Below are 13,579 nucleotides of genomic sequence, written 5' to 3' on the forward strand. Positions count from 1 at the left end.
ATAAATGGCTTTTCACTACCTGGGTATGGTATTCACGGCTCCAATAAATGGAATCACGTCTTTGTCATTAATAAGTAGTCAAGTTTGAAAAACTTTGACTATTACTTGAATTATGAATAGCTTATGGCTCTAAAATTAATTTTATAAGATTTATAATCTCTTTACTTCAAAGTTCTATACCTATTTTAATTCATATGGAAATAGGTAGTCTCACAAATCTAGCATTCCAGGAACATTAAAAATTTCAAAGCATTGTGGATTAGAGTGGAAAAAATTTAATTTTCTGTTTCTGGCCACTAACAGATTTTTTAAGACATGAGTTTGTTAAACTTTAATTTACTGCCTTACTCAGGAACCTAACTGGAGAATTTAATGAAATGAAAGTGTCCATGATTGAGAGCAATTATACCTGGTCTAATCACCATTACCAATTTTTTTCTTAACAATCAAGGAAAATTGGCACATTATGCCTGTGACTTTTTGGTACTTTTTGCCTCATGAAATGGTCTTTGTTATCTGCAATTTCTGAAAAATTTTGCCCAGTATTTTAGAATGGTGCTTAGAAAGATGTAGGCAGGTGAGAAATTTCATCATATAAAATGAGCTGTCTGTAGTCAATGGACCATGTATGATGTAGTTTGTGCTGGACTATCCCAATCTGATCAATTGTTAGAGACGATCATGCAGACAAAGTGGCTATGCCGGCAGCCATCACTGATCGTATGAATGGTCACTAAAACTTTCACAAGCATAACTGCAGGCCGTGAAGACCATAAGCAGGAAGATGCGCACCGTGCATGGAATTTGTGCTATCATTTTCACTATGCCCACAGTGCGTTGTAATTCGTTGTGAAATAAATGTGCCGTGCACCAAAATAAGTTTGAAACTGAATGCGCGATCTCACGTGAACGTATCCTGGCGTCGCACGGCAATGCACGTACGTGTATTACTGTACATACACCTGTCTCTTATACACATCTAGATGTGTATAAGAGACAGATATATATCNGGCCGAGGTACTGTCTCTTATACACATCTAGATGTGTATAAGAGACAGGTATAGGGCAGACAAACGTACACAGTTGAATGACTGAAAAAAATGCCCTTACACAGAGATTCCCCGCCAAATTGTAGCCAGTGCATTTGAAATGCCACCTCTTAAAATTATAGCCAGTGCTTTTTGAATGCCATGATCAAGTCGTTCCTTATTTTCAGAAGTATGCGTTCGTCTCTTGCAACTTCTTACCATCTTGCCTTTATTTCCAGAGAGTGGAGCAAGCTGTTGTTCAGGCCTTTGACGAGGCTGGAATCGAGACCAAAGTTGTTAACCGCCTTGAGTATTGCGATGCTCTCATTGCGTGGGCTGATGCAGTAGTCACTACGGGAGGTGACGGCACTTACCTGCTAGCGGCGTCAAGGATACGTGACAGAAGCAAGCCTGTCATTGGCTTCAATTCAGACCCAACGCGCTCTAAGGGGCAGCTCTGTCTTCCTGAGAAATATTCAGCTTCTCCCAGAACTGCTGTGGCTCAGTTACGCAGAGTGAGTATTGGGTCTCTTACTCAACCTGTTGAAATTAAAGATCACAATGATAATTTTTTTCCATGCATATTCGAACCCCTAAACCCTGATATTACATCACCTGATTTCTAGATATACTTTTTTATTTATTCATGTTTTTAATACATTAGTGAAATTTCAAGATGAGTTCTATAAGCTAAATGAAAACTAGTTCTTTTTGCCAGGGGCTGTTCAGATGGCAGTATCGATCCCGCATATACTTTTTTATTTATTAATGTTTTAATACATTAGTGAAATTTTAAAAACAAGGGCTATAAGCTAAATGAAAACTAGTTCTTTTTGTCAGGGGCTGTTCAGATGGCAGTATCGATCCCGCATCAGAGTAACACTGCGCGGTGAACACATTTACCAAGCACCGATTGAACTGCACGACCAGCAGCTCCTCAACCCGGAGTACAGGTGAACACTCGTGTCCATTTTTGAACAAATTATTTTAACTGTGACCAAATGATAACTGATTTGTTTTACAATGTTTTTGAAACAAATGATTGTTTCACAATGTTTCTGAAACAAATGTTTGTTTCACAATGTTTTTTAAACAAATGTTTGTTTCACAATGTTTTTGAAACAAATGTTTGTTTCACAATGTTTGTTGTGCTAGGCATATATGTGATAGTATATTTATTCTTTTCAGATATTTGGACATCGATGCAAACTTGAAGAGTGAACATGTGCGGCACTCCTTGTCAGAGTGGGGCCAGGCTGACCCCTCGCTGCCTACAAGAGTTCTTCCTGTATTGGCTCTCAATGAGGTCAGCAAATCCTGTTTGTTTCTTAACTTTGTTCAGTTGAACGCTATTTTGAGGGATTGTTTGATTTCACTTCGAGCGACACGCTTTCTTTTTGATCAGGTTACACACGAGTGTTAATACATCTGGTTACACACGCGTGTTAATATACCAGGTTACACACGAGTGTTAATGTAAAAAGTTACACACGAGTGTTAATGTAAAAAGTTACACTCGAGTGTTAAGTATAAAGCTACACATGAGTATTAATGTATAAAGTTACACACGAGTGTTAATGTATAAAGTTACACACGAGTGTTAATGTATAAACTTACACACGCGTGTTAATGTATAAAGCTACACACGCGTGTTAATACACCAGGTGTTCATCGGGGAGTGCATATCAGCGCGCGTGTCGTACCTGGAGTTGCAGTTCGACGACCAGGCGCCAGGGAAGCACAAGTGCTCAGGTCTCATCGTCAGCACGGGCACAGGCTCCACGTCCTGGACCTACAACGTCAACAAACTCACCGAGCAGAACCTCGAGCAGGCAAGTGCTCTGCTCTTCTGGGGTATTTCTTATTACGTCCAGTGAATCGGGAGAAAAAAGTCAAGGGTTTAGAGGTAGAATCGTGAGGAGCTTAAAATAAAATGTGTAAGTTTAGTCATCAGGAATATATTTAGTGAATAAAGAGCTATCTCAAGCTGAACTCATTAAAGTAAACTGCACATGGTAGTACAAGATGTTACTGTCTTCCATTCACTATAATACTCCTTGTATAGATATATTAACACGTTTTTCTTTACTCAGCTTCGCGTTTGTTTGTTTGTTGTTAACATTGACAACGAAAATTAGCCCACTTCTCATTGCTCTAGAGATCTGAAATTTGGCATGCAGGCTATATTGATAGTATATATTTTTAAATTTAGAAATTCCGAGTTATGATTCCTTAACTCGGTTAATTGAACGAAGACTATGCCAGCCGTCAGGAGGCCGAGACATCCGAGACAATTTTAATTCAGCAGGAAATCCTGATAAAAAATTGGTAATGGTATACTGTACCTAAAAATGAGGGAGGGACAAATAAGCCGGTAGGGCCATGATGGTTAAGAATTGTTAAGGGGGCATGAATTATGTAAGCCTGTGCTGTGCAAAACCAGTCATGTTTCAAAGCGATCTAGTGTGGTTTGCGGCTCTTGAGTTCCGAGGCTGAGCAATAAGCATGACTATAGTTGTTGAGGGCACGCGTTTGCTACGGGGATGGTTTAAGGAGTTAAATTTACGGCTGCAGGGCTGCCACCCTGCTGCTTACATGTAATTTAGCATCACCGTAGTATCATCGTTCGGCATATCATCATATCGTGGCTGTCGCCCGAACATAAAGACTGAAGTTGGTATGACTTTCAAAGCCATCTTCATCTCGTTATTGAGAATTACCGTGACTGGAAATTGTAGGGTTAGAGAGGGTTCACGCAAAATAAAAATCTGCTGTGCGGTGCTTAGTGAAAGATCNAGACTTGGTCGTGGTGTTGCACTTGTGGCCTAGGTATTCTACGTACTACAAGCACTGCACACGTCACAGACTTGGTCGTAGTGATACACTTGTGGCCGAGGTATTCTACTACAAACACTGAACACGTCACAGGCGACTACTGAACACGTCTTTCTCTCTTTCATTCGTCATGGTCGTAACGTCTTGTACTTTTGTAAACAATTTTACGATCAAAGCAATTTTTTTGTACTCCGTATACTGACGTTTGTAGGCCTGGTTCCTTCTGAGCTGTAGGAACTGCACCAGCCTAATTCCTGCACAAATAGATTTTCTGATGATTTGTTACTTAACTTGACTTTAAGGGAGGAAGTCATTTTCGAAAAACTCTGAACTGATCCACTCCTCTGCGTTCGACTGCCTTAATTACGTTCTAAGTATTTTGATATTTGAAGAATTTGCGGGTGAGTTTTATGTTTTATATTGTGAATGGAATCTTTTTGTTCCTGTACCAAAGTATTTCTGACGAAGTTGTACTCGTATAATGCTGGGCATGTGAGATTTTAATAGGGATAATTTTATTGAAAGTCAACGCGGACTCTACTCAATGTGGCGTTGCACGTGGGCGTTCTTACTTATGGGCATCTTAGTAACTTACTTGCTTAGGATATGGCGCGGCACCGACGACGTTATTTGCGCCCATCTTAGTAACTCAGTTGTTCCTCAAGTATACTGTAGAGATTTATAAGTATAGGCTGAGCTTTAGATGCTTAATATATACAGTATTTAATAGATTGATTATTTTCTAAAGCGCTTTTAGTTTGCCAATGATTTTTTATTAATTATTAAATGTATTTATTGACTTGGTTGACTAGTATCGACGGGAGGAAGTGTGTGCAGCCATGGACCCGACCAGCTCACAGTCGCTGCGTAACTACACGTAATTTATTTCCTATTTAGTTAACGTATGTGTTGGGGCTTATTGTTTATTTGGCGAAGAAGAAAGTTTATTTATTTCGTATTAATTAGGATGTCTATGTGGGCTTGGACTAAAAGTCTTGCAATAAATTATGGGGAGAGATGTCTTGCGATGTGCCAAATTCACTCTACTGCTGTGGACGCGAAGGGGACTCCTCCAGCAGCTCACCACCTTCGTGCCATCTAGTTGTGATTTTTTATATTTGTGATAATCTAATGTGTGGAATAAAAATTACTTTGTTTCATTGTCGTTCGCGATAGCGGTTTTCATCAACATCGTTGCCAAGTAATATGAAGCAATAATATGTTCTTGCGGGCAAATCCCTAAAATAAGTTCAAGCCCTTGCACATAGAATGGAAAACTAATGTCTGCGATGAGCCCGTTCTACTGAACAGTTATAGAATTTGAGATTCCTTACCTCGTCTCAGAAAAGAACATTTCGTTTATTAACCCTTGTCCTTATGTGTACTACTGTAGGAAATTATTCCCTACCCTGGGGAAAACCTCTGCTAGACATTTCAAGCACTTAATTTTACAAAAGGCCACTACCAGGATGGGCAACTACAACAACAACAACGACAACAAAAGGAGAAAAACAAATTGAAGATAGTTGGGTATTTCAATTAGATTTCATTGATGCAGGAAATGTTTCACTTCAAAGGTCCCAGGTCATAACGGCTTTTTTACTCGAATACCGTAAGAAATGTCCAGGTTCGTATGACGAAGGCGCAACGAAGTTTTTAATTAAAGACGATGTACTGGGTAAATGAAGCAAGTTATTAACTTGCTGGCACTCGAACACTGTGCAAATATTAGGCTATGTAAATATGACAATATGATATAGTTATTGCAGCTTACCATATTTAAAGGAAAATTAGTGCACATAACACAGTGCTTCTGTGTGAAATTTGATGTGGTTAAGTATTTACAGGGACATTAAATGCGGCCACACAACAGGAAGGTTGCAAACCGCAAAAGATACAGGTGTTAGAATGCCAGAGTTCCACTATTTAAATTTCACAAAAATTCCTGATATAATACTTTGACAATTAAGTTGTAGCTAAAGAAGTAAGATATTATAGGACGCAAACGTGACGCACCAATTTAAATGGACATCTTAATCGACGCATAAATTAAACACGGTCTTAACTTTAAGCAATGCGCCTCTGAATATTTCTTCGCCAAGAAAGTGCAACGACATATCATGACATGAAATTCAGTAAAGGATAAGTTCATTCAAATGTGGCGTGTGTGGCAGAGCGTTAACAAAAAAAAGTGGCAAAATCAAACATTATAAGATTAAAGGATAACTTTTCAATTGGTTTGCATGAGAAATTTTTCCCAACAAATGAGTAGTCAGCCGGCAGTGCGTCCTATGTGACGAAATATTCTATTCATGAACAAGTGATGAAATTTATATATAAATCTGTTACCAAGTTAACAGTAAATACAACATGCTCAGCTGGTTAATTAAATAGAAGGGAATTATTAGTTAGAATTTTTACAGTTACTTATCGTTTGTTCAAGGAGATTTTTAATATTATTGTTATATCTGATCCACTCAGCCGGAGCTTATCGTTGCGGTGGTAGCCGGGTTCATGGGTCTAAATTCAACATCTCCGTCTATTTTCACAAAAAAATATAACTCAGTACTCACTGCAGTGAGTGACAGAGAGCGCATTTTCTCGTCGACTAAATGGAATGGCTAATCACACGCTGGAAACAACGCTTTTACTTTAATTTAAAATATCAAATGTTTAAGCCTTTGTTTAGCGCTGATGGATTTATTTCACTTGGTTGAGTAAAGTTAGTGCGTGTTGACCTCAGGTTGCCTTGCCTTCACAATTCTGCTGGGAATTTGTGAAACTTTGGATCTGAAAGGTGCTCGTCGTTCGCGATGAGTCATGCAAGATGCAGCCCTGCGATAACTATTAATGATCAATATCAAGTTTGAATTTTAAGTTAGCTCGAATATTGCATGTTTTGTACTTTCTTGAATTTCAGTTGCCATATTATTTTCGATTTGAAGTAGGTTAAGAGTCGGGTAAGATAATATTCTCCTCACCTTCGATAAATTACCAAGTTAGGCGACCGATTATTTAGAAATCCAATTTTAAAATCTGATCTTCATAATGGTTCAATTTAATAATAACAATAGCAGTTACAGCGTTAAATAGGTCGTGGGCCTGTCGCCGATTCTTATCGCAGAACATTCACAGCATTTTGCGGTCTCGAACTCGCAACTCACTGCTACAATTCTGCTATGCTTAACCTGTCTCTTATACACATCTAGATGTGTATAAGAGACAGGTNGCGGCTCTTGAGCTCCGAGGCTGAGCAATAAGCATGACTATAGTTGTTGAGGGCACGCGTTTGCTACGGGGATGGTTTAAGGAGTTAAATTTACGGCTGCAGGGCTGCCACCCTGCTGCTTACATGTAATTTAGCATCACCGTAGTATCATCGTTCGGCATATCATCATATCGTGGCTGTCGCCCGAACATAAAGACTGAAGTTGGTATGACTTTCAAAGCCATCTTCATCTCGTTATTGAGAATTACCGTGACTGGAAATTGTAGGGTTAGAGAGGGTTCACGCAAAATAAAAATCTGCTGTGCGGTGCTTAGTGAAAGATCACATGGAAGGCGTGGTTAGTGTGTCTGAGTCTGCCTTGGAATCTGAAAGGCCTTAACCGTATAAAATCCCTGTAAATGTGTTCTAGATATAATTCTAGACTAAAACATTTTAATGTATTTCCTTCTCTAACGATTTTCATAGTGGAAGATGTCAATCTGGAACGAAGGTGATTATGTAGTAAATGTACGTTTAGACGAGAGGGTCAGTGACGTCGGTATTAAATGTTACTCCTAAACGTCGCTTAATGAGCGCATAGACAGCAGTTCTATGGGTCAAGGCAGTTACCTACTTCACGACTGTCCCTTTTATTTTAAACATAAAAAAGTGAGAGTAAAGAATATCCCGACAATTGTGCGGCAACGGCGGCCTTGCTTGCGAGCAATCGCTATTTGGACCGTAAAACAGGCAATTGAAGCGGCTGTTCCCGAGAAAAACTGCCCGGATACAGCCGGTGGCCCACCGCCATCTCACGGCAAACATTGACTAAGCGATCACGTCCGACTCGTGGACTTGAAAAATTCCGCCTCGACGGCACTGCGTGATTTTTTTAGCTTGGCCACTGGTCGTGGCCGCTAGAGGACAAGGTCTCCAACGACGTGATCGAGAATTAAGAAGTTTAAACGACTGAGCTTTTTTACTAGAATGTTGGTTGAGGCTTGAGGTAAAACGTATTCCAATAAGTTGTGGAAAATTATATTTATTAGCTTATGTATATTCGGCAGCAATGCGAAGCGAGCTGGCTTCTCTTTTTCTCAAGAGAACCTTGATGTGACTTATTAGTTCAGCTTTACGTGTGAATGACTTTATTCAACGAGATATTAGTTTGTCACGACAAAGAGAATTTGGGGAAATATCGCAGCACCGGTGAGCGGTACACAGGTGAGCGGTGCAGTAATAGTGGTGTTATCAATATCCTGCTAATAAATAATGGATATTTAACAACTCCAACTTGAACGTTACTAACTGGCACGTTACTCATCACAAGTCCAACTCCTGACCAATGCTGTTGATTAACCTATTCATTGGTCTTTTCGAGCTTCTTAGTAAATATATGAGTAAATGAACCACGCACCAATATTTCCTGACAAGTTACGATTTTGCACTCCGAAAATATAGTACCGCAGAACCAAACTGTTCGAGACCTCAACACAAAAATGGTGCAAATTTTGATAGAATCCAGCGTGTATCGGGCAGCTTGCACTATGGTTTCGTTGGCATTAACTACAAACGGCATTAGCATTAACTCTTTGCTAACTTTTTGTATTGTTTTATTGTGACATCTTCCTGAGTTACTATGATACTTCATTCGTAATGTCTGCGAGTAGTTAGTAGTACAAATCCTCATGAGCTTACCAGCAGACCTATTAGCTTCGAGTTACTATGAGCTTGTCTCAGACGCCGAGTCGACAGCTTTTACACCATATGTGTCACGAGGGCAAGAGCTCGGTGAACGCAGGTACGAAGTTTATAAATGGGCTGGGAACCTCAGTAAGGCACGTTTTAGTGATGCTAAGATGCACTAGCGCGCTAAACACGCCACGTTTTAGTGATGCACTAGCGCGCAAAACACGCCGCGTTTTAGTGATGCTAAGATGCACTAGCGCGCAAAACACGCCGCGTTTTAGTGATGCTAAGATGCACTAGCGCGCTAAACACGCCGCGTTTTAGTGATGCTAAAATGCACTTAGCGCTAAACACGCCACGTTTTAGTGATGCTAATGCACTTAGCGCTAAACACGCTGCGTTAGTGATGCTAAGATGCACTAGCGCCCTAAACACGCTGCGTTTTAGTGATGCTAAGATGCCCTAGCGCGCTAAACACGCCGCGTTTTAGTGATGCTAAGATGCTGCACGGTCGGCCAGCCCGCCTCAAAAGTGCCTGATTGATGACGCTCTAACGACGCGCGCTGATGCGCCTCGTAATGCTGCACTCCGCCCTTGGTTTTTGCCTCTTCGCTAAGTGCGTCGCTATGATGCATCACGATCAGGGCTGAGTGTATATATTATGCGGGGGTAAACAGTGTTGCGTTGAAAGTTATATTAAGAAAGGAAGTTATGTCTTAACTTGCTTTACTTCAGATGCTATAATAATGAATCTTGATAATGATTCATTATTATAATGAATCATGATTTGAAAAAAAAGTATTGCCGACCTATATTAAAAGCTTGCTATGACGTGGTTTAAATGAATAAAATTACGGTTGTCCTAACGGAAGTGATTACTTGAAAGTGAACGCACTTTCTGAACCAAGATGCGTCTCAACATCCCCAATAATCATTTCGAAACGACCATGACTGAAGAAGATTATTTGTTGTTTACGGGGCCGTGAAGCTGCCTTCAAGTTCCGGTCAGTCCAAGCACCGCAGTTAAGAAAGCTCCAGGCTTCACGTATCTCTTGCTTCCATCTGCTATCGCTTCCCGACACGACACGTTCCTCAAGCTCCGAACAAATAACTCTACGAGCTGAATGCTGAGCTTCTTTGCTGCGCTTCTATAAACTAAAACTTGCACAAAGCCTCCGTTGAGCTTTTCGCTCAGACCTACAATGGGCAGGAAAAAACAAGTCTCTTGAATAGCAGTTTGTTGCGAAAAAGACTACGTAATGATTCTTTTAAACTCCTCGAATCAGCTATCGAAAAATAAGATAATGGCTCGTTAATTGCGAAGTCGCCCGGATTTTCGGCAATTCCGTTCTATAGCTGATAAAGCCTCTCTAAACTTTGCGAATTTCAATTAAATTCCAAACCATTAGTCAGATCTAAAAGGCTTGAAATGCCATTGTAACGAGATTTTTTTCGGCCGGAGGTAAGTGCTGTTTTCTTCTGGAGCGATAGCGGAAAAGTTGGAAACACGCGAAGAACTCGAGGATTTTTTTAAGTAGCACATGAACAGAGCCTAACCATATCAGGGATGAAACATTTGCAGATGGAAGGGCTTGAGGAATTCCTGATGATTCGATGTCGATCTATGAATCTATCTATAAAACTCTCAAAATTTGCTGTTTTTTACATTACATTGTATGAAAGTCCACGCTTTTAGCCTTGTCATTCATTTGTACGGACGAAAATATAAGTTTATTCCTCGATTATTCTAAGGATTTAATCTAAATCATTGCAAAAAGGAACCAATTTAAACGAAATTTGAGATTCATTTGTTAGGATTTTTCCACGCTGGCTATCGCGAGAAGCCTGAGTTTTGAGCGAGCGTCTAGCTCAGACGTGCCCGCTTCCTTTGAAGCCCGTGGTATGCATGCTAATCAGCGCTTCAGATTTTCTCGTTCCAACAAAATTTGAAAAACTCGAACGCTTGAGTTTTTTTGTGTTTTCTTGATGCACGGAGCTTCCATAATGCAATCGGGAGCGTTAATATTCATTAGCTCAGACGAGAAGGATGATTTGCAGTCCGCGCTGCTACGTGACTTCTGTTAGCGGACGGGAAGTCAAATGAATGTTTTTCAGGAAATTAACGAGGATGATGATTCACAGAACTACTTGAGGGAAGGTGGAACGAGAAAATAATGCATCCGTGGGAGCTCGGAATTGCCGATTTATTGACAGTTTCCCAGCGCGGTAAGGCAAGTAGTACGATATAAATTATAAATGCATGAGCTGGCAAGTTTATCAAGAACTGATCGTCCATTATCATTTGTGTAACGTAGCTTTGTTTTGAAATGTATTTTTGTATCACTTTTTCAACCTGTGAAGACTCTGACTGGATTAGGCTGCAAAGTTTCATATATTAGTTTAATTAGCTATTTTAGAATCGTGTTCAATTTTTGAAAAATTACCTCTTGTACATTCCGTAAGCAATTATAGAAAACTTTTGTCTTCGAATATTGAACACCGACAAGTTTTTGATCTTCGTTGTCTAAACAGAGCAGCCGTCATTCGGCTTCACATTCCCTTCTAATAATTGATTAATTACGAGCGTGTGGGACGTGAATTATCAAATTAATTGAGTGTGGGGAGATTGCAATTATGAGGCGTCAGTTCTCACTCAACGGACTTCGCGCGAATTGATCTCACAAGGATCAAGAGTCCTTCACCCTCAAAATGATCAAGGGACACTTCACCCTCACGAGGATCGTAGTGCACTTTACCCTTACAAAGATCACGAGAAACATCTCACTCACAAATATCAAGGGGCACTTCAACCTCAAAACGATCATGAAGCCATTCATCCTCACAAAGATCAGGGGGTTTTATACCTTCACAAAGATCAAGGGGCGCTTCACTCTCACAAAGATCATGCAGCTATTCATCCTCACAAAGATCAGGGGGCTCTTCATCCTCACAAAGATCATCAACACTTCACTGTGCGGAAGATCATGAACACTGGGGGGGGGGGCGCACTCCACCTGAATGCCTAGCTTGGAATGCATATATAAGGAGTTCATATGCCAGTATTGTTCATGACCTGACATCATTGGGTGATGACAATCAATTTCCTCACATGAACGTATGCGGTTCTAGAGTCTGACAGTATAGCGTCTGATCAGTTTGTCTTAATTTACATCGTAATGTTTGATACTTGTTTTATAATGACAAGTTCCAATCCTTAATCATCATCATACCTTTAACCTGGACATAGTAAAAATATTATAACTATTACCCAGCTTGCTTAAAATACCCTTGTGAAATGATGACAAATTTAGTCTAAACCAAACAACAAATCGAAACAGAACTAAAGTGAGAATTCGGTGAGTATTTTATGTTCTCGGGGCTTTTCTCTCGCAATTTTGAGCTGCAAAGGTGGTCGGAATTTTTTTGGCTAGCAGCTGTAGACCACATATTTCTGAGCAGGTGCTGCCCCCGAGTCGCAGATGTAAGTAGCTGCTGTTGCTATCAGCGCAGTTGCGACCGTTATAACTCCAGCAGTATTTCTCAGGAAGCCTGGGCAACTGTAAAGGAATTCCTTGGCTCAGCCACACGCTTTATTTATAGCGGCACCAGAGGCATCCGAAGAGGCTTTCTGTGTTGCCACCGTGACTGTGAGGAGAGGCTTTGTGTGTTGCCACCGTGACTGTGAGGAGAGGCTTGCTGTGTTGCCACCGTGACTGTGAGGAGAGGCTTTCTGTGNCCCTTGTGGTGATAAGTTAAATGAACATTCTCACCCTTGTGATGCTAAGTTAAATGAACATTTGTACCCTAGTGATGATAAGTTAAATGAACATTTGTACCTGTGAGATTATGGGTTCAAAAATTTACGACATTGCCAGAATTTTTGAGTGGATCCTGACAAATACAGAGGCTTGTGAATTGAACGTTTAATCAATAATTCTTTATTGTAATTCAGAGTTTACTTTAAGAGTTGCAAAACCTTCACTTTAGTTTATAACGAATACAGTGCATGCAAAAATTCGTAAAACTGTAATAAAATGTCGTTTTGCAAGCCTTATGTTCGAATTTTCAAATCTTATCAAAAGCCTAATGCACCAAATTGAGAACATCAAAAGGAAAATAATTTTTGTTAATAAGAAAAACTCGCCGGTCTTCAACAAAACCTGCATCAAGTGGACATTTCTTGCACTCGCATTTATTACCGTACTTTTTGTGGTAGTTCAAGCAACAACTAATTGCACATGTTTAGAATTTAAGGATAGTCATTATTTTATTGCATATTTAGCTACTTCTATGTGTTTGCCTACCTTCGGAAAAGGTGTGTTCAGTTGCTTATCCAGTATTCATGCGTCACCGCTTTAACATTGATTTGTTTAAGCCTGTAGGTTAGTAAAACTCTCCAGCGATGTTAGAGAATAATCATTGTCCCTAAAGAATTAATTTCAGAAGCTGGCTCGTTGTCTCGCCAGCCTCCACCTTCAACTGCTCTTATTCTTCATATTGCAGTTGTTTAAAAAATAATTCCCAACTCTAGCCGTCCCAAAACTATTTGTTTTCTTGAAAAATAAACACAACTTCAAAACTTTCCGCCGAGTTCCACTTTTCTCAGAGGCAGTCGAGAAGTTGCTTCTTGGAGATGTGATGAACGTTGTCTCTCGGTTTCTTTCGTTGGGCAAAGTTTTACAGTGTCCAGGAAAAAATTATATATGCCTTTGAAGTGACTTCTGACGACCGCCGAGATAATCTAATTGCTTTTGCTGAAGTGAAGTTCATTGGACAAATTAAATTAAAATTGACGTGGGTTCCAGTTTAAATATTGAAC

General features: G+C 40.0%; 1 protein-coding gene across 1 annotated transcript; it reads left to right on the plus strand.

Annotated features, from left to right (window-relative positions):
- Window positions 1-1,171: 1,171 nt before the first annotated feature.
- On the plus strand, window positions 1,172-11,748 carry LOC108677001 (NAD kinase 2, mitochondrial; the record flags this gene model as incomplete). Its single annotated transcript, XM_018165145.1, has 5 exons — window positions 1,172-1,543; window positions 1,869-1,981; window positions 2,217-2,334; window positions 2,693-2,860; window positions 11,446-11,748. Coding segments are annotated over 5 exons (1,074 nt in total), but the record flags the coding sequence as incomplete, so codon positions are not given.
- Between the last annotated feature and the right edge of the window lie 1,831 nt (window positions 11,749-13,579).

This window comes from Hyalella azteca, unplaced genomic scaffold (assembly GCF_000764305.2).
Source record: "Hyalella azteca isolate HAZT.00-mixed unplaced genomic scaffold, Hazt_2.0.2 contig15757, whole genome shotgun sequence".
NCBI lineage: Eukaryota > Metazoa > Arthropoda > Malacostraca > Amphipoda > Hyalellidae > Hyalella > Hyalella azteca.